The sequence below is a fragment of the Podarcis tiliguerta genome (genome assembly GCF_965153285.1).
Source record: "Podarcis tiliguerta genome assembly, chromosome: 1".
Classification (NCBI taxonomy): Eukaryota; Metazoa; Chordata; class Lepidosauria; order Squamata; family Lacertidae; genus Podarcis; species Podarcis tiliguerta.
Window position 1 is genome coordinate 62439866 of NC_139534.1, and position 27050 is coordinate 62466915.

At 42.8% G+C, this 27050-nt stretch overlaps 1 protein-coding gene across 24 annotated transcripts in view; it reads left to right on the forward strand.

The window, feature by feature from the left end:
* Positions 1-782: 782 nt before the first annotated feature.
* TNNT3 (troponin T3, fast skeletal type) overlaps positions 783-27050 on the forward strand; it is a 43214-nt gene continuing 16946 nt past the window's right edge. For 2 of the 24 annotated variants that reach the window (XM_083425388.1, XM_083425394.1), the window contains exon 1: positions 25536-25746. In XM_083425388.1, coding sequence (XP_083281514.1) covers positions 25587-25746 — 160 coding nt within the window. In that variant the 5' untranslated portion in view covers positions 25536-25586. Of the gene's footprint in view, positions 930-11625; positions 11658-13350; positions 13365-16049; positions 16068-18572; positions 18591-19339; positions 19358-21114; positions 22145-22385; positions 25747-27050 lie in introns of those variants that run through there. The other 22 variants (XM_083425408.1, XM_083425399.1, XM_083425410.1 and 19 more) reach the window with 22 other exon arrangements.

The following is a 27050-nucleotide window of genomic DNA, read 5'->3' on the forward strand; positions in this document are numbered from 1 at the left end:
TTCTGTAAGTGGAACAGGAGAGGCAGTGGGGCAGGATAGGTGCCAGCGTATCCTTTGCCTCAGTCAGGCAGCAAAATTATCTTGGGCTGGCTCTGCTGCTACCCCACCCCTGGTTCCACCGAGCTTGTGATACGGTTTGCAAAGCTGGTTTGCCCTACCTTGCTAGACCAGTGTTGTTTCTGATGTAGTTCAAGCACTGGGACTCCTCTAATTTGTCATGGAAACTATGTATCCCAGCAACATCCCTTCCTGAGTGTGCACACTGTACCTTTAACATGCATTCTTTCCCTCAAAGAATTCTGGGCATTGTAGTTTACCCCTCACAGAGGTACAATTCCCAGCAACCCTTAACAAACTACAGTCCCCAGAATTCTTTGAGGGATAAGAATGTGCTTGAAAGGCACACAGTCTTTTACCTCAGACCTTTTTGAAGAATGCATATGCGTGGCTTCTTATGTGCGCAGCCTGTAGCGTGGTCAAGACAGGAACAATTAATGGGCTTTAAAATAGCGTAGACAACTGAAGAGCACCAGGCTCCACTCTTCACCACACCAGCTCCTTGGCGCTGGACCTCCTCCTTTAAATTGTGCTTGCTTGCTTGGGTTTATAAATATAGAAACCTAAGCTATACGATGCCCCCCCCCCTCCAAACTTGTCCCTCCCATCTCAGCCTGGTGCAGTTCCTTCAGCTGCTCCTATACTTGGTATGACCTTTTCCCATCTCTTCCCCACCCCCTTCCCGGCCCTCTCCCTTTCCTTGCTCTTTTCCTCCCCAGTGTTGTGAGCCTGGTGGCCAATGAGCTTCTCCAGAAGATCAAATGTCCCTATAACAGGAGGACTTAATCGCCTGGTGGAGTTTGCAGACCCCGCAGCCTTTCTCCCATTCGGCAGAAAGCTCCTTGCTTCTCACAGCAGCTCCCCCCTCTCAGGTAAGGAGGAGATTCAGGCAAAGGGCGTAGCTCTGTGTGAAGGGGACCCAAAAGGAAGAGAAGTTGCAAATCTCTGAGAAAGGAGTTCAGGGAGTCGTGGGCCTATCATAAGGCTGCGTGTGCACTTGCGTTCTTTTCTGCAAAACATTCTGGGTCCTGTAGTTTAAGGCAGAGGTTGTAGCTACAGGGTGGGGCAACCCAGGTTTTTTGCCCCTTGTGAAGCCTCCATAGGGGTGCCACTGAGGCCCCCCACCTGTGTGTGTGTGTGTACACAGATGCGCATGGGTTGTGTGTGCCCAACTGGGTCTTTGACCTGGGTGAAGTAAAGCCTAGTTTTGACCCTAGTTAAGGCCAGCTGGGAATTGTAGCTTTGTGAGGGGTGAACTGCAGTGCTCAGAATTCTTTGAGGGCTTGGAAAGTGCTTTAAAAGTTATAGTATGTACACATCCTAAGTCCATGTCTCGCGGTCATTTCCCTGTTGGGCCTACCATTTTTCTTACCTCTTTTGAGGGGGGCTTGCTTCAAGGTTGTACTAATAAGCAGCGGCAGTCCATGATAGACAGATGATAGATAGATAGATAGATGATAAACAGATGAGGGAGGGAGGGAGAGCATTTCAAAAGTGGAGCCTAAAAGTGAGCACTTTTCCCAACCTGTCGCCCTCCTGATGTTTTGGACCACAATTCCTGTCAGCTCCAGTTTGTATGGCCATGGTGGCTGCAGCGTGATGGCTGTTGTAGTTCAAAACAGCAGGAGAGCACCACTAGGTTGCTGTACACAAAGCTCTCAAAATCTTCCAGTGGTTGTATTAATCTCTGCTGAAAATGCTGCTCCAGGTGCAGTTTTCCCTCACAGCTCGAATTTAGTTACAAAGGGGAGATAGAAGTTAGGGTAGAGATAGATAAAAGTAAGCCTTTTATGTCAAATGAGGTAGCCATTGAAAAGGAGAGCAGTCTCAGAAGGCTGTGGAAATAAAAGTGAATACTAATTAGTACAGCTTTTTGGCAAAATCCCATTTACTTCAGAGAGTTATAGTGGCATGGTTTGGGATTGTTTTAGTTGTGGACTCAGTGTGTCAAACATGATGGGAGTTCAGTTGAGAGATGAAGTGATATTGAGTCTCACGGCCTGGCAGCTGTTCACACATTGCATGCATTGGTTATTCCCAAGTCTACTGGTGAAAATGTAATAAATGTAATTCACTTCCTTGAAAAGTAATGCTGGACTCCAGGAATGCAAAGTATATGGATACATGTTGCACGTATCATGCAGTTCCCACAAACTGGATGAAAAAGTGTGAATCTGAATAGTTTGGGGCTGACTAGGATTTGTTAGGATTCTTCAGTTTGCATGTGCCTGACAAGTTTCTACAAGCAGATCAAACCTGATGGGGATTGCAAGGCACTAAATTAAATATATAGTTGCCATATTGGAAAACAGTGGCATAAAAATTCTTTGGCAGGAAACAGGCCTAAGCATAAAATGACTGAGGAATCAATGAATGGCCTCTTTTGAGTAGAAGTGTATCAGTAGCATGTTTGTTGTCGTGGCTGAGGCTGCAAGCTTACCTGGGAGTAAACCTCATTGAAATCTCTGGGACTTACCTGTGAGCAGGTGCATAGAATTAGGTTGTTTCTCAATCTTCACAAATGTTGGGGTCATTTTGATTAAGAGCATACCAACAGTTAATTAGTGTATTGTTTTTTTCCTTCACCATATACGGAGAAAGAGACACTTGCTGCTCCCAAAAAGGAACGGGTGGGGAGAATGAATCCAAAGCTCTGCTTTCGTACACTGAGATATGATTTTGGTCAGTGAGGAAGTTGCCTGAAAATAGCTGGGCTGTGTGACGACACAGGACGAAGAATCAGTGCTTCCTTCTAGAGGCTGCTTCGAACCACTCTGCATGGCAGCCTCTGCCCCCCAGATGGCAAGTCATTTTGTGCACAGCAGCTCACAAGGTGGATTGGATAACTTTCTCCATGCCACTGCAGGCCATTTTTGGCTGTTCGAGCTGCGATGGAGAACATTGCCGCACGAGGACTGCCACGTGTGGTAGCCATAATCTGGGAATCAGCCCACAACAAGTGGACTAGAATTTCTCCCTTGTTTTTCCAGAAGTACAAGGTCCAGTGCACCACCCCTGGTCTCCCCTGCCACTCTCACCTTCTGAAGCATTAGCGATCAAACTGTGTGTGTGTTCACCATAATTTAGGTTTGGGCCACATTGACTGGCTACTCTTGAATATAAGCAGCAACTTTTTCTACGGGCTAGGGTGCAGCAATCTTGTGTGCGTGTCTGAACATGTTATTTGTCTGACAGACACCAGTATCTTTTTTCACCTTAGACCAGGGAAGGCCTACGAGATCTACTTTTTTCCACCCCTCACTTGAATCTCAAATCTACCAATTGGAGCCTGGTGCAAAATATGTATATTTAGAATTGGAGAATTTGTTTTGAGTACCAGAACGGAACACAAAAATTCCACACAAAATCCACTCAAACTTCCAGTGTAATTTTGGATGGAGTGGTGGTACGGGGGAGTATTCATGTTTCTGTGATTGTGAAATAATTGGGAGTCAGAAATCCTTGCTGACTGATTGTGACCTTCCAGGAGATCTAGATCTACCCTTTGCCCTGCTCTGCATAGACCAACCAATCTGCTCTTTTCTTGCATTATCATGAGCTAACTTGTCATTGGACTATTTCCCCCCCCTCCCATGTGGAAGATTCTGCTTTCCTGACCAGATATTCCTATCTATCTTTGGGTTGAAATCTTTGCACATTTGAGACTAAGCCTCATTGATTTTAATGGGACTTACTTCTGAGCAGATACACAGAGGATAATGCTGCAAACATGCAGTTGTTTTTATTCAAAGCGTCATGTTTTAAAGGGAAAATGCTGTGGCTTGTGGATGTTTAACTATGAAACGATCACATTGAGGTAGAGTTTGGCTGCCGTTTGGTTTATGTAACACCTTAGCATATAGCCATCCATAATGTGTTTTCCTGTTGCATTTATTTGCGTGGAAAGTTTGAACAACATCTGTGATGCCTTCTGCTGTCAGATCCTTAGCAGAAATGTCACAAAGCAGTCCAGCAGAGGGTGCAGCTGTGTGAAAGGGGATCGATAGGCCAGGTTTCCGAGTCTTTCTTATTCTTAGCTGACTTTGCTTGCTTTGGAAGTGAGCAGAGGCATGAGAGACCAGCAGCACAGATGGATGGGATTAGGAATGAGCAACTTGGGCTGCTGCTTCTTACTCTCAGGGCTTGGTTTTTTTAAAAACTCCGGCTGTTGGAGTCTTGGTCCCAAATATAGAATCGCATTGCCACCATCTAAATGTCTACAAAGAATTTCTACTGAGACAGGGCAAGGAAGAAAATGCAGGGAGTGTAAAGAAATATGTCCTAGATGGTTATCGGATAAGTCAGATTGACTAGATATTCTGCCAGGGGAGTGGATCTATCTGCCAAATGATAGATGGTGGCCCGGACAGTTGCTTCATGATTTTCTCGTGCCAGCAACCCCCACCCCCGCCTCAGACTTCTAGCTTTACCTGCCAGGTCTGCTCTCCAGTGCATGCCCATTTTCTTTCTCTATCTTCCTCTCATCATCTTGCCGCCTCACCTCCCTTGTATGGCCAAGGAGAGGGAATGATTGATAGGAGGAAGGCTATTTTCATAAATGGCTTCTGAGGTGTGAGGGAGTGAATTCAATCTATCAAGGGGAAGATGGGTACATTCTCAGCTGTTAAGAAGCTCCGGAGGAGATGGGGACTGTGCTTTTAAAGCCAAGAGTTGGAATAGATTTAGGCCGAAAGGAACATATAGTTCAGAGCAGGAAGCAGAGACGGGCCTGGGGATTTATGTGACAGAATCATGATCCACTTTGTCTCATTCGATTTGGCTCCATTTCGAGCATTTATTTATAACTTCTGTAGTTCTGCACCGGGGAGGGAGGGCCTTACAGAGGGTTTTTTGGGGGGGGAGTTTCTTTGAACAGCAAATAAGGTGCGCCTGCCTGGTAACTATTGTAGTATTGGTTCTTTTGCCACTGACAGAATCATTGAATGTTTTAAAGTCATGCAAAACTGGCATGTACTACTGCTAATAATACTACTACAGCAAACTGTCTTAAAAGGATAAAGGCCATGGGATGAGAAATCTGTGATTTGGCCTTTTTGACCCAGCTTTTTGTTTTCCTTTTTTTGAAATAATTCAAAGCAGCTTTTGTGGGCTCTGATACTGATGAGAGCTTGGAGGGGGGAAGCAGGTATAATATAAATGCCTCTCTCTCTTTCTCTCTGTTCCCCCTCCCTCTTTCTGGTGTGGCAAGAATAGTAGCTTGAGAAAGCAGTTTAGTTTAGGTGGTGGTTTAAATATCCTCTTCAATCAATGTGGGAATTCTTTTGTAACTATTACTGTTCTTTGGAAAAAAACGAGGGTCTGTTCATGAAACTTCCATATCTCATCTAGTTTTGGCTCCAAGTCTTCTACTGTCTCCTGAAGACCAGCAAATTGGGATGTCTGATAGATCAGGATATGGAATACATTCCAAAGACTGTCCTACCACAAGTTGTCTATAAGATGAAATGTCGGGAGAAGATTAAAAACAGAGTTTATTTTGAACCAGGCTCCTTAGGACTTTGAAAGAAGGCACATCTACCTTAGATGTTGAAACTGGTCCCCCTCAGGAGCCTTGAGGGTGGGCAGCACTTATCTCATAGGGTGGGAGGTACCAGAATGCAATTCTCAGATTCTGCATGGACATGCATGATCCGAAAACTATATCCAGGCAGCAATGGAGCAATGGAAAGGAATACTTGAGTTGCATCTCTGGGATTGTATACTGCTTCAGTGGCGCAATATACCGAAGCACTAAAATAGTGCTGCCACAGACAAATGATTAGGTTGCCTGTGCATTTGGGTCAGCCTCAGTTTTGATGTGAGGATTCTTTTGAGGGGTATTTCTAGCCCTTTCACAGCACTTCCCCTGATTCCTGGGTCAGTAATTGTTATAGCTGAACAGGTTTGAGTCTTATTTAAATGTACAGTGTTGATATGCCATTGGGACCACTTTTCAGTAGCAGAAGTCAGCTGTGGTACATGTGATATACTCATCAAGAAGCGAGTGCCTCTGAAGGTGCATGTGGAGTACATTTACTTGCTAACTTTCTAGCACCACTGAACATTTTGGGTAAAGGAGAAAACTGAACCCTGGCTCTTCTCCTTTTTAGCTATCAGCCACAGGATATTAGAGGAAGGCAAGGTGGTCTTTAATTCCCATGATGCTGTTTATGAGGTGATCTCCCAGACTGCCATGGCCCAGAGTGCATAAAGCCTAGGAGAAACAGTTTGAAAGTGTTAAAGAGACTAGCTTTGAGACAACTTTGGAATATATGGCTCTCTTCTTGACAAAGTGAAAATACGTTGACACTCAGATTTAAGAACCAGTTGAATGAACAGCCACCCCCCCATTTATTCCCCCTAACATTATGAATATTCCATGTCAGTTTTTCCATGTTTTCCATGTCAGTGCAGGGTGTAGCCTAGTTATCATAAATGGTGATGATCTGTATCACCTGAATATTTCCAGGTCATTTGGATTCTTTTGTTCAAGTATTTGAGTTGTGTCATGATCTTGTTGCTTATTTTTTATCAGATGCAAGCCCTCACTACAATTTAGGCCCCCCCCCTTTTTTACAAACAATTCACCAAACGTGTGTATGTTCATATACCAAGAAGCACATATTCAAAATCTGTACACCATTTTAAAAAAGCAGAGTTTGGATGATATGCCCCTTCCACATCATGGTTTAGTGTGCAATTTTTTTTGCAGGGTCCACATAACATTGTCATTATCAGAATGCCATCTCAGATTTTTCTCACCCATTTGATACATATTTACCATTTCTGGCTTGTTTGCTGTTTTATTTATTGGATTTTCTGCAGAATTTCCGCCCTCCCTTCCCAGCAGGTGGGCGGGTTTGTGACACCCAGTGGGTTTTCCTGCTATCGTCCCACCCCCTCCCAGCTAGGACAATGGTCAGCCGGCTGGGGTGGGGGTGGGGGTGGGGCGAGGGCCAAAGGAAAAGAGGCCGACCCCTCGGCCTAATCCTCACTTCGTTTCCTCCTCTTGCAGGTTTATTTGATAAATGAAAAGAAAACAAGACCATCTGGAAACAATGCCAGAATAGGACTGAACCAGATTTTCTGGAATGTTTGTGACACAAAAAGGAGCTTTTGGGGGAATGAGATGTTCTTGAAAGACACCCCCTTCCCGGCCCACAGCCCTTTACCTTTTTTCATGGTAGTTCATGGCTGTTTGTCCTTGCTCTCCATTAGCTGGTCTAGTCCAGCACCCTGTTCCTACAGAGGTCAGCTCAGATGCCTCTGGGAAGCCCACAGGGAGGAGGCGAGCAACTGGCATTCAGAGGTATGCTGCCTCTGATACTGACAGTGATATTCAGTGGTACCTTGGGTTACATACGCTTCAGGTTACATACGCTTCAGGTTACAGACTCCGATGACCCAGAAATAGTGCTTCAGGTTAAGAACTTCGCTTCAGGATAAGAACAGGAATTGGGCTCCGGTGGCGCGGCAGCAGCCGGAGGCCCCATTAGCTAAAGTGGTGCTTCAGGTTAAGAACAGTTTCAGGTTAAGTACAGACCTCCAGAACGAATTAAGTACTTAACCCAAGGTACCACTGTACAGCTACTGTGAGTAGCAGCCATTGATATCTTTATCTTTTGTCCATTGTCACTGCTGAAAAGGAAGAAGGGTGATTTAAAAAAAAAAGTTTCAAAGTTGTAGTTGATCAGGACTGCAAAGAGCATTCTATGCCATGCTGCTTCCTCAGACGGTGCTCTGAATGATTGTTAGAGGGCACACTGCATGGACACTTGGGGAGGGAAGTCGTGGATGTCATGGGGGGCCTGCAGTGCTCACCTGACCTTCTTCCAGTTGCACAGATGCTGCATACTTGGTCAGGGAGGGAATGATGAGGTGACGCGATGGGGAGGTCATTGTGACGCAGATGCACCAACAGGGAATCTGACCTCACCACCACCTTGCCCCTCCATCTCAATAGGCAGCAGCAACACAGCTGGAGGGAGGTCAGGTGAGCAGCATCCCACATTACTGTGGGGGGGGGGCATATCTTGCAGGGGGAGTAGACGTCCCATGGACTGTGTACTACTTTCCTTTGGCTCAGCCCTATACCTGAATGAATTTATACACAGAATTTGGTGGTTCTGACCTAGTCAAGCTTTGCCATCTCTTGTATCAAGTGCCTACTTTTGTCCGAGTCACTCATGTATCGTCAGGTTTTGTTTTAAAGCCTGACTAATTCTATGCCCCCAAATACATATAGCATATGTATAAAAGAGTCAAGCTCCATGTGGTACCCTAGTTCTTCAGCACAGTTTATTAATACATAATGATCAGTTATAGGCATTGCTGCATGTATCTGTTTCTGTGCTGGTTATTTTAGGAATATGCCTTTATTACAAACATAATAATGTATGCAATCGTTGAGATTTTCTGAAAGTTGCATCCCTATCTGGCTAAAAATCTGTCCAGGGAGGAAATCACTTATCAAGTCCGGTACGCAAACTTTTACTCGAGGAGTCCTAAGGAGCCAATCTGTCACTGCTTAGAAGCTCCTGTTATTTTCAACTCCTACCCTGGAAATTAAATATCTTCTTTTGCCACATTCCCAGGACCCAGTACTTACTGGCAGTCTACCCACAAGACTCTCATGACCATTATGAAATCCCTAGTCAGTGGGGACCTTTTCTCAAAGTGTCAGCAGCAGAAGAATATATATATGAAAGGGCAACAGAATGAACCCATTTTCGGAACCTTACTTTTTAAAAAGCTTACACGTCTTTAAAAGATGTGTAAAAACGACCATGTCTTTCCTATTAAACTGTATTCTGTGATTGACTGGCATAATTATAAATTAGCCTTGTAGTCAGTCTTTCCCAACCTGATGCCCTCCAGATGTTGCTGGATTACTGAGCCCACTGTCCCTGACCATTAGACATGCTGGCTGGGGTTGATTGGATTGGTAGCCCAAAACATCTAGAGGGCTCCATGATGAGGAAGGCTGCTATAATTTTTTAATAGCATGCTCACAGGCATTTTTGCAGTTGTTGGTCCAATGGATGACTTGTCAGTTGAGGTCCCACTGGCAGGGCAGGGTGTGGGGGGGGAGTTCTTGGCCAATTTCTACCATTAGCAGCAACCACCCTACAGATTCCTGATGCACCTAAAATGGCCCCTGCTTGCTTGGAATTGCATTAGCAAATAAATCATTTTTTTAAAAAAAATTGTCTGTGCTTCTGCATCTTTATTTCTAAGCTCAGAAGAACGTTAAAATAGGCGTGTTGGACAAAAGCTGTTCCAACACCTCTCAGGTGGGCGCCATTTCCATTCTAAGAGAATGAAGGAGGTGTTTGTGGTGAGTTCCAGCACCTCTTTTTCTAGAAAAATAGCACTGACCAAAACTATTTTGGGAACAGTTAGATTGGAAGGGGACTTTGGTGACTCTTCTGTGTTTTCCTCTTTGCTATGGAGAGCCTGTACCACGCCATCCTCAAAACCAAAATATTTTCTGCCTGTTGTCAGGGGTTTATCACTGGAACGCTCAAAACCTCACGACGCAGCGGAACGGGTGGGGTTCGGGGCAGTGTTAAGTGCACACCCTTCGGAGTGTTTACGTTGTATCATTAAGTGTTGTCACTGGGAGCTGGGCAGGACCCCTTATATGGCAGGACTCTTGCCTCCAGGATTATGAGACCCTTCTGAAATAGAAACCTTGTGAGCCGCAGATGTTCCTTTAGGACGCACATCCATCTGCCTGCTCCTTCAAGACTCCTCTCATATATCAGCTGAGTAATGAACTCAAGTCGGGGCTTGGGTTTCCTGGGGAGGAGCCTCTGTTTTCTAATTAAAGCTCCGTCCATCATGAATTTTGCTGGATGTTGGACGAAATCCCTCTTGCAGAGCTCATCGTCCCTGACCTCTCTTAGGTTTTCTAACCCTTTAAAAATAGTTCTGCAAAGGCGTTGCTAACCATCACCAAAAAAGTTGTTGCTGTGCTTTCAGTTCTCCTCTGAGGCTTCTCCTGCCGCATTGTGCAGTGTAAGCAGCAAACGCAAGGCCAGGTTGACCAGGCACTTAGCTGCTTGGGCGAAACAGTGATAGCATCTCTGCCGCCTTGAGCACCATTTGCTATGCTGGGAAAGTGGGAACCCAAATCCCTCATGATCCCAGGTTTTTCCGGAGCTTACCCAGTGGTATTAAAGCTGGCTGTAGTAAATACAAGAGCTAGCCAGATAACGTTACCCAAATAACCTTGTTAATTCTGGCGCTTTTCCATCCACCCTTTAACAAATGAGCCTACAGCTGATCTCGTTGTAGTTGTCTTTGGAATGAATAGAAGCCCTGTAACCGCAGCAAATGGTGTGTGTGTTTGTGTGTGCGCATGCACTCACACACAGAGCCTGCGTTTTATTTTATTCATTCAATTTATATCCTTCCTCCCAGAGGAGATCAGGGTGGCAAACATAGCAAAGCAAATGATAAATATATCTAAAAACTGTTTAAAAACATTCTAGAGGAAAAAAACCCAGCAAAAACGTTTTCTCAAGATGTTATTGCCGGGCTGCCAGGAATATTGTCTTTCAGCCACCATGCCTGGGTGAACAGGAATGCTTTTAAATTTACCCTGAAAATCAGCAAAGTGGAAGATGGATATAGCTCACTAGGGAAGGCATTCCACAAACGGGAAACTGCCACTGAAAAAGCCCTATTACCGGCCACTGCCAACTGGGCAACCCCTGTGGTAGTACCACAGCAAGGCCTTACTTGCCAACTGTAGAGTCCAAGAAGGTGCTCTTTGGGGTATTTAAGACTTATGCTAGTACTAACCAGTGGCAACCAGTGCAGTTCTTTCAGGAATAGTGACACGTGGCCTCATTGGGCTGCCCCACTTAACTAGCCTAGCAGTTGCATTCTGCACTAGCTGAAGTCTCCACACCATCTTCGGGAGCAGCCCCCCAAACAGTGCATTACAGTAGTCCAGACAGGATTGCAGCATTCCTCTCCCAGTGGTATTTCCGTGCTGGTTGCTGAGAAAGAGATATGGACCCAGTGGGAGCTTTTTTTCTATGCCTATTAGCTGTGGCGGCAGTGGGTGGGGTGGGTGTAATACACTAGACTGCAGACTAGATCCAGCCCATGGGCCAGTGACTTTCCATCTCTGATCTAGGGGAATGTTTCTCACTACCAGATATCAGGTTGACATGCCTGAAGTTGCCCATTCACATATACATCACACAGTGAGGGCCTGATTGTGTTCCATCTAGTGCTCATAATAACGTGAGTTCAATTTGGAGGGCTTGAATACCACAGTGTTTGACATCTTATTTCAACTTGGAGTTAAGTGTATGAATTACTGTAGCTTATAAGGTTCGGCTCAGACAAGTGACAGCTAGCCTCCCATTTGATGATTAATTTTACTGTAGGGTTTATGAAGTGTATTGCTACAATAATCCCTTCTTCAACTCATTTAATTGCCATTGCTCCACATCATATCATGGGATTTTTTTTTACATCTATAGAAAGATCAGGTGTGCATGGGTGATATGTCACATACTTATTCTGCTCTTCACTTGTTCTTTCATCTAGAAACCTGCCAACATGTCTGACAACGAAGAAGTGTAAGTAGAAGCATATCAATATTACCATTGGTTTTAAAGGGCATTTTTTTTTTTGGGGGGGGGGGAGGTTTTCTCAGAGGAGAACAGTCATGACCTGTTCTGAAATCAATGAGAAGCAACCCTTAAATTTACTGCATTTATTTATTTATTTATGAAGTCATATGACCTAGGGCCAAATCCACAACCCTAAATAGCCAGTGCTATTTGCTGCTTGCAGAGATCATGGGCAGAATGTAACATCTTAACTGTATAGTTTGGAATTAAGGTGAAGAAAATGAGGAGGTTAGTGGTGAAATACTGAGGAAACAGAGCACATATTATGTATTTATTATGTATTTTAGAAACCCAGGTTGTTCTGCACCACACAAGCCTGGTTTGCACTCAGCACTAATTCAAACTATGGTTTAGCTTGAATGAGGAAGTATCCTGGTGCACAGGGAGCAAATTGTTGCTGCTTTGTTCACCTGCTGCCACTATGCTATCAGGAGAGAAACCATGGTTTAGTTTAGCATTATGTCCAAGCCTGGGGTTGTGATCTGTAACGAGGTTTGTTCTTAATAACAACCAATGTTTGTTTGTGGAGAGCAAACCACAAACCTTGGTTCGGACATAACGCTAAGCCAAATCTTGACTTTGTTGCTTTTGTGGCTTTGTGGCAGCAGTACAAGCAGGGAAGGAGCAAAGTAGCCACAATGTTTTCCTTGTGTGCCAGCATGCTTCCCCATTCATGCTGAGCCATAGTTTGGTTTGTCTCATGTGCAAGTGAAGCCATACCATGATCGCAGCACAGTTTCCAACGTGATATAATATAGCAACGTGCAGCATTAAATGACATTAGTATTCATTAATTAATAAAAACCAGTCACTGATAAAACAAAGCAGTGCAGCCTCAGACAACTTTAACTAATTTAATCCAGTGTGGTGTAGTGTTAAGAGCAGTGGAACCGGGTTCGCATCTCCGCTCCTCCACATGCAGCTGCTGGGTGACCTTGGCCAGTCACACTTCTTTGAAGTCTCTCAGCCCCACTCACCTCACAGAGTGTTTGTTGTGGGGGGGGGGGAGGAGGGAAAGGAGAATGTTAGCCGCTTTGAGACTCCTTCGGGGAGTGATAAAGCGGGATATCAAATCCAAAACCGTCTTCTTCTTCTTCCAAACATGCAGGATGAAATAAAAAAGGTTCTATAGTACATCCCCAGGAGAATTAGATCTGTCATTGGTAAAAACACAGAAAGCTGATAAGGTGATGGTTTAGTGGAGCTGAAGCTAGAATGCTTCATAGAGAAAGCTAGAATGCTTCATAGAGAAAATTTAGTTTTCAAGGGAGTCTTGAAGTCATGATGGAGTGTCTTGACAAACAGAGAGAGGGATGCAGTGCTCACATGCATAAAACCTCCAGCCTCCAGCCAAACTAGTGATGCTCTACCATTTTTTTATTCTGACAATGACTTGGAGCTGAAAGATGATAGCACAAATAAGGCAGGATCTATGAATTATACTTACAAGCAGCAAGTACATCACATGATAGCTATAATTTAGTCTGCAATACTGTGCACATTCACCAGACTGTGAGTCCATTGAACAGAGTGAGATGTCCTTTCAGTGTAAACACACATAGGATTGCTCTGTTCATTAATTTGAATATGGTCTTATCTTCTGTGTTTCCTTTTCTGTCTGTCTTTTTTTTTGTAACAGGGAGCAAGTAGAGGGTGAGTATTTATAAGCTTTTCTTAATTGTATATCAGCGTCTATTTTTTTTAATATACCTTTCCAATGCATATTAGGTGTTGTTGTTTTTTTAAAGCATCTTAGTTTTTAAAAAATGTTCTCAGCATATATATAAATATTCAGAAGGCAGAATCCTAAGAGGGTATCTGTTTCTATTATTCTTGTCATGGTTTCATACTGTGAAGGTCTCATAACTTAAGTCATTCATTTCTTTATACCAAATTCCTCCCCTTCCCCATCTGTAATCCATCATACACAAGCATTCTGGGTTCTGGCTGACCATGAGCATAGGATCATGGTATCTCATTTTATAAAATTCTGACCAGTGTTGACCTTGCTTACATGGTCAATGCCCGTTTCACACGGTTGGATTTCCTGTTCACTCAAATCATATCTATCCTCTCTCCTCCACCTCCTATTTTTGCTTTCTTGTCATGCAGCTGCTGCCATCTGTTGGTGACGGATTTGACAATCACGGATCCCATAAATATGTCTCTTTTTGTAGCTTATTCATTTCAAGATTATCTTATTGCTGCTTGTTACCCTGTGGAATTTTGAAAGTCATTAGCAAGGATGGCCTAAAAATGAATGAATTTTTTATTTTTATTAAACAAAAAACTGTATTTGCACACTGTCTCCAACCTATGCATTTTAAAAAGTTTTGCCTTTTTAAGATAACACCATTGTAGGCTGGGGAACAAGTACTATGTAACTTTCTATCCTGTGTCTGTTTCCATTGCGCAAGATTACGTATCCAAACATATTAGCTGTTTCAAAATATATGAATTTGTGCATTGTAGTTCATTGCTGTTCTCTGTATTTGTTCACGCTCTCAGCATATGTTCCCTGTCAGAAAGCATCGTACTATCAGTGCAGACTTTTGTTGTCTTGCAGTCGCACGTGGAAGCAAATTTTCTGCGCAGGGTGCTTGGTCATGTCTATGAAGCATATCTTCTTTTTGGACTGAAGACAGACGACTCTCTTTTTGAACAGTCTTTCCTCAAGCTGATGCCATTTAAGAGGAAGCTGTCTCACAAAACTGTAAAGCTGGAATGAAGCTGAAGATCACATAGCTGCAGAGAAATAGTTCGGCCTTTTGAGGCAGCATCTTCTGGGAACAATTTAAGCACAGCACCTGTGGTCAAGAGGAGAGTGTTTGACCTGTCCTTGTTTTTGTCTGGAAAATGGCTTCTCCAATCTCCCCAACCTCTCCTGGTGACGCTCCAAGATCAGAAACAACCCTGCCAGGAGAAAAATTAGCTGAGTAGAAGCAATTGTTGGGGGCATGGAGTGAGAAGAGGAGTCATCATTTTTTCCTCCCATACATGTGGCACTTTAAATTATCCCACACCCCACTTCACTTCGTAGGATCTTGGCATGACCTGTATTATCATACATGGGCTGGGCTGCCATTATGTCTAGTTCTTCCCTAAATTGCACTGAGAAGCTGGTTTGATCTTCCCTGAGGATGACTTTCACAGCAGCAGCATGTCATATGACCACCGGTGGAAACCTCTTTAAAGTGGGTTGACACAGCAGCCACTTAGCAGGATGGTGCCAGCTTGCTGTACAAGATCGCCTGGCTCCCACCATGAGGTTTCTAGTGCCCGAGACTGCTGAAAGATGCCACTGTGAATATTTCGTAGGGGCTGATCTACAAGGTGAGCCAGTGCAAGAAATACTGGCCACTGCATGGAGCACTTCCAAGGTGGAGATAATTTTGCGAGCAGCCTCCACATTGTGGCTGTGTCATGTGGAATTGCTCCAAAAGCAAAAGGCAGCATTTTGTGCATTGCTTACTCATTCCACTACCAAACATGAGCAGGGCTGCTGAATAGTATATTCCATATTGGATATGAAATATGTTCAGTAAAATAAATCCAGATTGTTGCAACAGTAGCACTAAATATCTTGATTCAAAACCTTTCACTGATTTTAGCAGCCTCTAGTTATACATTAATGAAGCAGGAACATTTAATGGAGGAAATTGCATTGTTGTTTTACTATCTATTGAGGCTTATTGACCAATACCATAGCTATCCAATATAAACAGAATCAGGGAAAAAATATTACGGTTGTAATTCGCTCTCAAATTGAAATACAACCCTCTCCAGCATTTACTTGTTGGTATTAAATTAGTGGATTCTGAAGCTACCATTCCACCTACAAGAGATCACCAGAGTGAATCAGAGCAGGCAGTGAGCTACCTTTGACTGCTTGTGTGAACCACACAACAGTATCCTATAGAAATCATTTGGAAGGAAGAATTACTTCTGCTGAAAGTTCATTTATGCAATATGCCCTTCCTTTACAGAAGTGCAATGGAATCTCAATCAAATTTTTACATCGGGACATGCTACATCTATTAGAACAATATAATTTACTCATGCCAACTCAGTTGAAATCTCTTATTCTTGAAAGGAAACAATGGCCAGTTCATTATTTTTTTGTACTTGATTAGCTCCAGACTTTTGACTGAGAAGAACCATGGAAATAGGTTTGGGTGTTTTGTTTTGGCTTTTTATAAATAAAGGGTGTTTTTATTTTCAGTGAGTTTTTATCTTTTGTATCGGTCTTTGTGGTCCATGTACTGCGATTGCTATGCTTTTTTGTTGATTCTGTTGCTTTTCTCGTTTTCTTTCTTTCTTTCTTTTATCTAAATGCAGAGGAATACGAAGAAGAAGGTAACCAAAACCTGGAATGTGCCTTCTCTCTCCTGGATGATCCCTTGATCTTCAGCTCTTTAGCTGCCTGTCATTCACCCATCTCTTTGTTATTGTCTGCTAAAGATGATCTGAAATGCTAGGTGAATAACCAGCCCAGTGACTTTAGAATTAAAACTGGAGGCATTTCACAAGGCCAAAGGGGAGATCTTGACAGCCACCAGATTAAATGCATATTACACAGCTAGCCTTTAACCCAAGCAATTATATGATTGCTCAGTTGTGCATCTTGCTGAATTCCCTTTCTGGCCCTCATAATTAGATTTGAATTTGTGGTGGCAGAAACTCCCATTATAATATTTAAGTCCCCAAACAAACTGTCATCAGCACAATAAGTTAAATGTGCAAGTTGATAATATAAAATTGGGAAATGTACATCATCTTTAGCTGACTACAGGTTTGACAAGTTACAGTAGTGTATAATGATACAGGCACGTTTTGAAGATGGAGTGAAGAAGATTCCCTTTCACACAGTTCTATCAGTGCTGAACTTATTGCTTGTACTGTAGACTCTTGGCAGTGACGGGGTCTTCAGAAAAGCTTACAGGATCAAAGTGTTGAGTGAGACTACACATTAGATAGCCTATTAGGTACTTGGATGTGGAAGTGCTAATACGTTTTTCTAGTGCAAGAGTCTTCTTTGTTTTGCTGTACTCCATACCAGGATACCCCTCAAATATTTTGAAACAGGCTACTTAGGACTCAGCTACATTGGCAAAGAAAAAGCGCTTTATATGTGTTGTATATGCCTTTATATGGGACGCGGGTGGCGCTGTGGGTAAAAGCCTCAGCGCCTAGGGCTTGCTGATTGAAAGGTCGGCGGTTCGAATCCCCGCGGCGGGGTGCTCTCCCGCTGTTCGGTCCCAGCGCCTGCCAACCTAGCAGTTCGAAAGCACCCCCGGGGGCAAGTAGATAAATAGGGACCGCTTACTAGTGGGAAGGTAAACGGCGTTTCCGTGTGCTGCGCTGGCTCGCCAGAGCAGCGATGTCACGCTGGCCATGTGACCCGGAAGTGTCTCCGGACAGTGCTGGCCCCCGGCCTCTTGAGTGAGATGGGCGCACAACCCTAGAGTCTGTCAAGACTGGCCCGTACGGGCAGGGGTACCTTTACCTTTTTATATGCCTTTTAACACTGTGACACCAGAAGGTGCTGATCCATTTTTGCCAACCTGATTTCTCACAAAGTTTACAACGCATTTAACTGAAATGCTTCTTTGATGTGTTTAGAGTCAGCCTTACAATCCCTTGGCATTTGATGATAGAACTTTGCTCTCGGGTTATAAAGGGAGAGAGAGAAACCAGCTTGGAAGAATATTGATTTTGTGATTGTTGTTCAGTGATATATAAAGGATTTGTTTTATTTTAAAGCATTTCTAAACAGCTTAATATTTAAACATAAAAAGAGTAGAGTGATTGAATAAAGCAGGAATCTAGTAATACCAAGGACCAGTTGTATAAATCAGGGAAACCGTGGGCAAGCAGAGATGCCTTTACAATATGGATTTCTTCTCCCACCAGGAAACAGAGGCCTGCCCCATTGGGCTGGGCTGTGTGTGTTAGTCAGACCTTCTGGGCTAGCCTGCTCTCCCATGTACCGCAGTCATTTCCTTCCTATATGCATGTGATACTGTGGATAGCCTGGTTCAGTTGTTAACACTTTTAGTTGTACCAGAAGAGAATGCTGGGATTGGAGCAGGAATGCCATGGTGTTAAAAATGTAGGGCAGTGTAGCCCTTGATGCCCAACATGTCTAGTGTTTGGGGGGGGGGGAGGGAAAGACTATGGAAGACTGGAAGACTATGAGCAACCGACTCCAACACAGAAACTCCATAAAATCACAATTGGAGGCTTAAGGCTAAATTTTTATTCTTAGCTCCTGAGTACGATGCTGCTGAGGAGAAGTTCGTTTCCTTATTGAAACAACAGCTTTTAAGCCAGTACCCTAATTGAAAAGCAAAGAAAAAAACAGTGCTTTGCTTAGGATGATTGTGAATGAAGGTCCTTTTCAAACTCCATCTTCAGCCACTTGTCAAACCTAACAAAGAAATAGTCAAGGGTGCTAACCTAATACAGGCAGCTTCTTCTGGGAAAAATGAATTTCCTTTTCCTTTTCTTCCTTCCTTCCTCCTTCTTCTTTTCCTATGTTCCTTCCTTTCTGTTGGACAGGGGGAAACCCCACATTGATTTCAGTGTGTGATTGCTACGCTTGGCGTTTCTCTTCTCTTTAAACTGCATGCTCCCCTCTCTCTTGAATTATGTTTTTCTGGTTTCTGAATTGACCATCTTTGTTTGATCTGTAACTGTCTTCTTCTGTTTGCTTCCTGTTTTGTACATTCTCTTTTTTTCCTAACCACTTATTTCTCCAGCAGTAGTTCACAAAAAGAGTTTTTAAAGGGTTTGGGCCGCTATCTTAATGTTATTATCTTGTTTGTCTTTGCCTCTTGTTCCCATGATGTCTCCTATCAGAGGAAGCACAAGAAGAAGGTATGTGTGTGCGTATGTGTGTGGTGTTGCCCTCTGGATTTCTCTCTCTTCCTTTTCAGAAGAGTGGTTTGTCTGCACAAAGGAATCCTAGGGTGGCAGAAGAAAAAGAACGAGATAAAAGAGAATATTAACTCCAAAGGCTTGATTCCATGGCATCAATGTGGGTGGGTGGGGGAGTCGATGAAACTGAGTTGATGTTGCAGTCTTCATGACAACTCAGTTTTGAATCCCCTATACACTATAAGAAGTGTTATTTTTTGTTGTTGTTCATGGTAAATAACAGAATTGGTTGCATTTTTTTCAAACTTCTATTTTTTCCCTTCAGAATAAGACTGTGCCATAGCATCCCTCTTTGGAGAAATATAGTCATTTTTGGTTCATTTTCTCCACAAATTGCAGGATTTGAAATGTGACATATTATATAAATAACCTCTGTCTAACAAAATATGGGATTTTAGGATTCAACCTAACTCTGATCTATATGCATGCTTTATAAACAAAGAAAGCCAAAAACTGCCCATATTCTTACTATCCAAGTAACATTTCAAATCACTGCTGAATGTGTTGTGTCCATTCAATGTGTATGTGATTCATTTTTCCCTGCTTGACTTGCAATATTGTTATTTCTAACTTTACCCCTACAACCTCATGTTCTTCACACAGTTTGGGCGGGCTGATTTCATTTTTATTGTTTAACTCTTTTTTCTTTCTTTTGCTGTTTCCTTCTCTTTTTTCCATTCTTCCTCCAGAAGAAGCTCAGGAAGAAGGTATGTGTTGAGGCATCTCTGGTTCTGACCATTTAAATGGAAGTTGGAGCACTGCATTTCTTAAGGCTGTGGAAGGGAAGGTGTGATTATAGTACTGTCCTTGCTAATTGAGTGCAAAAGGGCACTGACTGTAGGCACTGACTATATCTAAATAGACCCTTTGAAAAATGTACAGCCACCGACACGCCCTAAGCCATCTGCGCATGGTGCTTGATTTTCTATTGACTTCAGCTGAATTACCTATGGCGTAAGAGACTGGATAGTTGGAATGAATGGGATATTATGTAGGTGGCTCAGACTTCCATTCCACAGCCCTGCCTTGGAGCAAGCAACTACTGTATATCCTTTGGTGTGTGTTGCTGCTAATTCCAATATAATGGCTTCTCTCCTACCCTCACAGAGAAATTAAGGCAGAAGAATACAATTGGGAAAACATTGCATTGGAATTCAAAATCCACATCCGCTTTTCTTTCTGGCACAACAGCTTCCATATGTGCTCATGGGGTGAAAATATGTAGCCAAAATCAACTCTTAAAAGTTGGTATTATTTATTAGTAATAATAAGGCAAGATTTAGGATTAGCTGCTTGATGAAAGCCCACATGAGCTTTCAGCAAAATGCAGCCCAAACATTGAACTCATAAATATGAACTCATACAGATGACCAAATTACCCTGGCATGACATAAGTTGCCTGGCGTAGCTTCCTTCCTTCAATGAAGGAAGACTTTACCACACTTCTGTGCAGATATGAGGGGGGGAATGTGGTGAAATTGACAAACGTTCTACCCTAATCTACAGAACTCGCTGTTGAATTTGCCCTGCTGTGTTGCTTAATATCATCCTGTACTTGTGAAAGATACTTTCTGTCTGCTTGAGTACATATACGCCTTTAATTCAGCTCCAAAGCTTTAGTTTGGCTCTTTAAAGAAAAGTAAGAAACGGTTATCTGCTTTTAATGCCCTCTTGAGACTCGATGTCTGCAGCCATGATTCAATTCAGGATTTAGTGGAATAGTGGAATAGAGAGTAATTTGTTTCCGGGCTCCTGCTTCTTCCTGAATTGACAATGCATTGCATTGGCCTCAGGCTGATCCACCCATTACCCAGAAGTCTGTGCTGCAGTCCCATGCTGAAGAATTCATACAATAGACAAACATGGCAAGATGTGAATGCATATTCCCAGCATGTGCCTGCCTGTTGACTGGCACTAGCTTGCCTCACATAGTTCCACAACAGGTTTTTGAGCGCTGGTTCTTCATGGCCTTCTTCTTCCTGCCCTGTTTCAATGGTTGAAAGGGTCAGAAGCAACCTAAACTTTGTGCTGTTTTGGCTTAACCACATGTGGTGCTAACAATGTGATTAGCAATAACACTGAGAAACCGTATTGGCTTCTAGTACTTGCTATTAGTGAATGAAACCAGTGTGTCTACTATCTGCTGGCGAGGCTCAATGGAGAATTACGCACATGACATCTGCTCTGTGTCTGGCTGGGAGCTGCAGCATGCAACCCAAACCATAGGTAGTGTTTCTAGAATAGCCAGGTAGCTCTCCTTGTTTGGGATACAAAGGAGCCGACTGGAAATCCAGTTGTGCCTATTTTGCTTGCCATACTGATGCCACTACAGTCCCCCATGCCATCTGCAAGGACAAAGTGTGTGGTGAGAAGGAACGGCACAGGCCAAGGCACATTTTGATTGTGGGGCTGGGTGGTCTCTGTGAGTTTGTTCCTGAAGTATGTAGATGTGCCCCAGGAGGAAAGGAACAGCTTCATAAACAAAGCCATTGGCCATTCTTGGCTTACAATTCATTTGCAGTCTGAACTCTTTACATTTCCTATTCCTCATTTGCATGAGCTGCATTTGTCTATGTGCATTTCACCATCCTTGTCTTAACTGCATTAATTTGCTTTCCCATAATGAGCTGACTTACTTATCAACACTGTCTTGAATTACTTTAAGCCTCTTGTAATCGTGTTGTCATTTTTCTAATATTCTTGTTTTCTATTGCCTTAATCTTGTTCCATGATACTTCCCACCTGGTGAAGTTCATGAACCAGGTATGTGACTTGACTTCTGAATTCTTCTCTTTCCATCTCATATCAGTGTGTGCAAGAATTTGAAAGTGATGGAAGAGAACAGGAGAGCAACACATTACCTTAATATCTATGTTGGTTTCCCTGGAGACAATCTCTCTTTCCCTCTATCTCATTTTCATTAACAAATGGTGATATTTATTGTGCATTAGAACAGTGAAACCTTGTCGTATAGGACAGACACTCAGCATATAGGATCTAGAGCAGGGGTCAGCAAACTTTTTCAGCAGGGGGCTGGTCCACTGTCCCTCAGACCTTGTGGGGGGCTGGACTATATTTTTGGGGTGGGGGAATGAACAAATTCCTATACTCCGCAAATAACCCAGAGATGCATTTTAAATAAAAGGACACATTCTACTCATGTAAAAACACGCGATTGGACCGGATCCGGCCCCCGGGCCTTAATTTGCCTACCCATGATCAAGGGCAGTGGTTCTCAACCTGTGTGTCCCCAGATGTTGTTGGACTACAACTCCCATCATCCCTAAGCTCCGGCCTTGCTACCTAAAGGTGATGGGAGTTGTAGTTCAACAACATCTGGGGACCCACAGGTTGAGAAAGGCTGATCTAGGGTTTATCCATTGACTGCAGTGCTCTTGTATAAGCCAACTGAGACTCTGCTAAGAACACGGTGAAGCACAGGATTACTAGCTGCCCAACACTTTAGACATTCCCAGGGAAATACCTTTACAGTGGTACCTCGGGTTAAGTACTTAATTCATTCCGGAGGTCCGTACTTAACCTGAAACTGTTCTTAACCTGAAGCACCACTTTAGCTAATGGGGCCTCCTGCTGCTGCACCGCCAGAGCACAATTTCTGTTCTCATCCTGAAACAAAGTTCTTGACCTGAAGCACTATTTCTGGGTTAGTGGAGTCTGTAACCTGAAGTGTATGTAACCTGAAGCGTATGTAACCCGAGGTACCACTGTATATAGTATTTGGTTAGTGTACCCATCTCTATGATCCAAGCATTCCCCTAATTGCTAGCCTTCCTTCAGATTTTTATAGGACTGCCTTTTGCCTTTCCCTACACATGTTCCAAAAGACTGGGAAAATTAAAATGCCCTCTTTAGTCTACTTTCTTTTCATTCCCTGGATAAGCTGTAGGATATACGTTTGCTCACACTGTCCACCAGTAGCTGATGGACTTTGGTGGAACCCTTCATAGACAACTAGAAGCAGGTCTGAGGTCATTTGGGGCGGGAAGCGGGGAGGTGGGTGGCTGAGAGAATCATGACAGGAGCTGCTGAAGCCCCTTCAAAGTACAAAGGGGCAGGCTATCTTGTCCTCCTCTCCCGCAACTTTGCCCATCACTTCCACATGCTTGCCTCTCTAAAAGAAAGGTGAGAACTTATGTAAAGTCCAGTCCAGATGACACAAGTAATTCATCGTTGACATCCTTTAAAAAACCGGTATAGTTTATCTGATTCTTAAGGGCTTCGGTTTTCTGAAGCACTTAGCAAAATAAAATAAAATAACTGCTCTTCCACAGATGAAGTTCACAACAGACATGAATCCTTGTGCGTTATGAATAGTGCATTTGTGTTTTTTTAAAAAATTGGAAAACCATGTCATGTTTATTAAATTGTGAGCCTGAAGGCTAGTATAGTATAGGCATTTTTATAAATATTAAATAGTTATGTTGTTTTTACACCTAACAACAGCAGGTGTACTATGGTTAGAGTCACACATGCACACAGACACAACAGCCATGGCCCATATCAGAAGGATATATAGCTTTTAGGAAGTGCTGCTTCCTATGCTACTTTTCTGAAATGGAGAAATACGATCCATGCTCAGAAAAGCAACATGTGAAGTGATCCTGAATTCCATGTATGCAGACAATATGTGCATATTTCATATTCCACATATGCAAATCACCATAGGGTGATATCCAACTAAGCCATGTTCAGAGCAGACCCATTAAAAACAATGGCTTAAGTGCATTGATTTCATTCGGTCTGTTCTGAGTATGAGTAGCTGGCTATCATCCCTATGTATTTAAGAAAAGTACAAATAGATTCCAAGGGTTTCTATTCACATTTGCAAATCAACTTAGGCTGCAATCCTATACCTACCTACCTACCTACCTACCTACCTGGGAGTAAGCTCAATTGAACTCAATGGGACTTACTGCTGAGTAAGCATGTATAGGACTGCACTGTTTAATATTATACAAGAGACCCCATGTTAATTTGCCTGTCTCTCCACCTCTTTTCCTTCTTTTCCCATTCATGTTTGTCTCCTTTTTTATTTTAAACAGGTCATTAATTTGTGTTCCCCTTTAATCCCTTTTAATCAATTACTTATTTCAACCTTGACTTGCAAGAGTCAAAGGTTGCAGTCACCCTGTATTTATTACTTGTCTTGTCTTCCTTTTTCTCTAATGGCACGCCCCACCTCACGAAGTCCATGAACCAGGTATGTGACATGACTTCTGAATTCCACTGATTATCTGAAAGGGTGATGTGTACAGGAATTCAAAGGTGGAGCAAGGAAACAGGAGATAACAGTTTCAATAACTCTTAACACTTGCTTGGTTTTAATTTCTTTTCCTGCAACCTCCTTGATTTGAAAATAATGCATTTTTCCCATCCTTCACATGTAAGTATCTGGGAGAAAGAAAACATTTGCAGGTGCTTAAAATAGAAAAGGTAGAAAAGACATAGGGTTTTCTTAAATGGGCAGCTAGTGAGGGAACTAGGCAGAATCAGGGAAGATCTGAGTCCTCTTCACGCATTATGATGAGCACAGGTAGAGGGGGGAGCAGGATCCCACCCACTGTCTTTCCTTCAATACAACACACAGCTAACTTAAGTCGCACTGATTTAATCTAAGTCTGGATCCAATCTATTGGCTATTTCACAAGCCATGCTGAAAGTGCTCCTCCCTCAACACGTTTTCATTGTAACGGGTGAAGAGAGCTAGAAACTAGAGTTCCTTTTAAATGGCTTCAGTTTATTAAACTGTAATGGCTTTGTGTAGACAAGAGCTACTATGGATAGGCTGCTGTATTCATGAGTGAATATTCTTTGTAAAAGGGCATGGTCGCAAAGATCCATTTTTTGGTTTTGGAATTCTGCATGTATAGCTTCGTTTTCCCCAGAGACGCAGATGGAATCAGAGTTGGTTTCCATCTTTGGGAATGGAATGGAAGCCACTGATGTGCAAAGAACCTAACCACATGACAGATCAAATTTATTCTTGTAACAAGAATAGATTTAAATCAAACCTTTGCTAGATAACCATGGAACTTCCTTGCTTTCTTGCACGCCTAGGTACTAAAATGTTACAATGAAGATCATAGCTACCCTGAAATTGACTGCAGCTTTTTCTTACTATTCAAAATATGAAAGCTTACCATGGTGCAAATTGCCATGAACAAAGCATGCAGATGCAAATTTCGGACCATACATGTGGTTCTAAAATGGGCTGATGAGACTATCTAACCAGAAACAGAAATAAGTGTGCTCATTTCTGGTTCTGTGGAGATGATTCCATGCAAGCTCTTTAGAACTGCTGCACTCCAGATGAATGGAATGATACTTGCATTTCTTCTGGATCAGCCAAGAAAACATTTTTGTAAAGCATAATGGCGAATTCCTCTTGGCCCGGGCTATGCTGACAAGTGAATGACAAAACATGTGGCATTTTTCTATGTGCCTTTTTATCTGGTATTTGCCATTCACCTTCATTGATTCCCCACTGGGCTGCTTTCATGTGATTTTTTTCAATGTTATTAATTTTCTTTCCCTCTACTCCCCCCCTCCCCCTCCCCTCTTGAAGCTCTTAGAAGCGCCCAAAGACCTTGTAATAACATGTTCCTCTTGTTTCCGTTCTCTCGCTGTCCGTTACATCTTGTTCCATGACACTTCTTCCCTGATGAAGTTCATGAGCCAGGTATGCAACACGACTTCCACATTCTTATGTTGATTCTGATATGTTCACAGAATGTACATAATGTCTTTGAATGGGATGTTGGAAGAGAAGAAACAAGATAAATAATGATTAACAAACTGTCACTTACAGACTAGTGGGTTGTTTTTTGAATGCTCCACACTTATACCAGCAATAACCTAGTTTTTCCCTCCCTCCCCACATTCCTACAGCTTCCCTCAGTGCCTCTTCTGCACTAGATGTTTATATTTAACCAGTATTCTTCTATTCCCTTTTACCCATTCCTTGATCACCTGATGACGCTCAAGAGTGCTTACATGCGTATTCTTTCTTCCTTTATTCTCTCCTTCCCATCACTGCTTGTTTCCACCTTGACGCCTCCGGCAGAAGTCCAAGAAGGTATGTGCTCTCTACTTAAGGAACTGTTTGTCTTCCTTTTCTCCTCTAGGGCGGTGCAGAATAGCGTTTGAAGCTTTGCAGCGCAATCTGACACACGTTTACTTGGAAGTAAGGGCGCTGTCAGACAGTTGCTATTTTTTGGTGGGATTCAGTCAAATTCAGGCTGAAAAACTGTAGTTGATTGGAAGGTCTTGCGCAATGAACACGCTTCTCCAAAAGATCAGATTTATGGTTATAAGCAAAGGGACAGGAAAATGCACTGAGAAGTGTGGGATAACACTTGCTTTGACGTAAGGTCATCTCATCTGCCTGGCAACAAATTCTACGGGAATGATGGTTAAATAGCCAGCATTGTCTAACCTCCCTGCAAACAGATCAGGGTGAATGTTCAATAAACATACAGTATTGCCTGGAAGTCTACTTCATCATACTGTTTTAAGTGGCCCTTACTTCTAGGGAAAGTGTGCATAGGATTGCAACCTTAGATTTCATGTTGTGAGGAAGGATGGGCAAACTCCTTGCATAGGAGTTTTCTTTGCAGATTTTCACAGAAGGTTCCAGATATGCACACGCACTTTCAATTCAATCTACCTCACAGGTTTGTTGCGGATATAAAACCTAGATTGCCTTGAACAGCCTTTGAAGAAAGGTGGAATGTACATGGAATTGAATACAAAATGGAAAGTTTTCATCGATAAATCTTTACAATATGAAAAGGGGACTTAGATGTTCAAACTGAAGAGTGCCACTCTAGTTTTTTGAAAGAGATTTTCACCTGCTGTGCTTTAATACTAGAGGATATTATGCTTCTGAAAGGCATCCTTACTTTCAGAGGGTTAATATTAATGCATTATGGGATGGTGAAGTTTTAGAAGGCCAGAAGGATCATGAAGAAAGGCAAGAAGGTTACTAGTGGCTGTTGAAGTTTCCACTAACTCATTCATTTGTTGAACATTAGTCATCAGGGCTGGTCATAGACTGAATGCTGCCCCAGCCAAAGGGTGGTCTTGGCCTCCCCCTTCTGTTTGTTCAGCTTTTGATCACCTTACTTAAGATATCATTTGCAGCAGTGCTTTTTTTCTGGGGGTACGCAGGGGTACACATACCGCTAAACATTTTGTGAATCTAAGTTTGCCCTCATTGAGGGGCAGTATTTCAATATGAGTAGGAAAATGAGAGTGCCCCTAAACATTTATTATTATTTTTTTTAGAAAAAAGAGCACTGATTTGCAGCCTATTTCATAGCTTTAATGCACAGTTTGCATATAGGATCTCTATCTTTGGCATATAAGTTGACAAGTTCA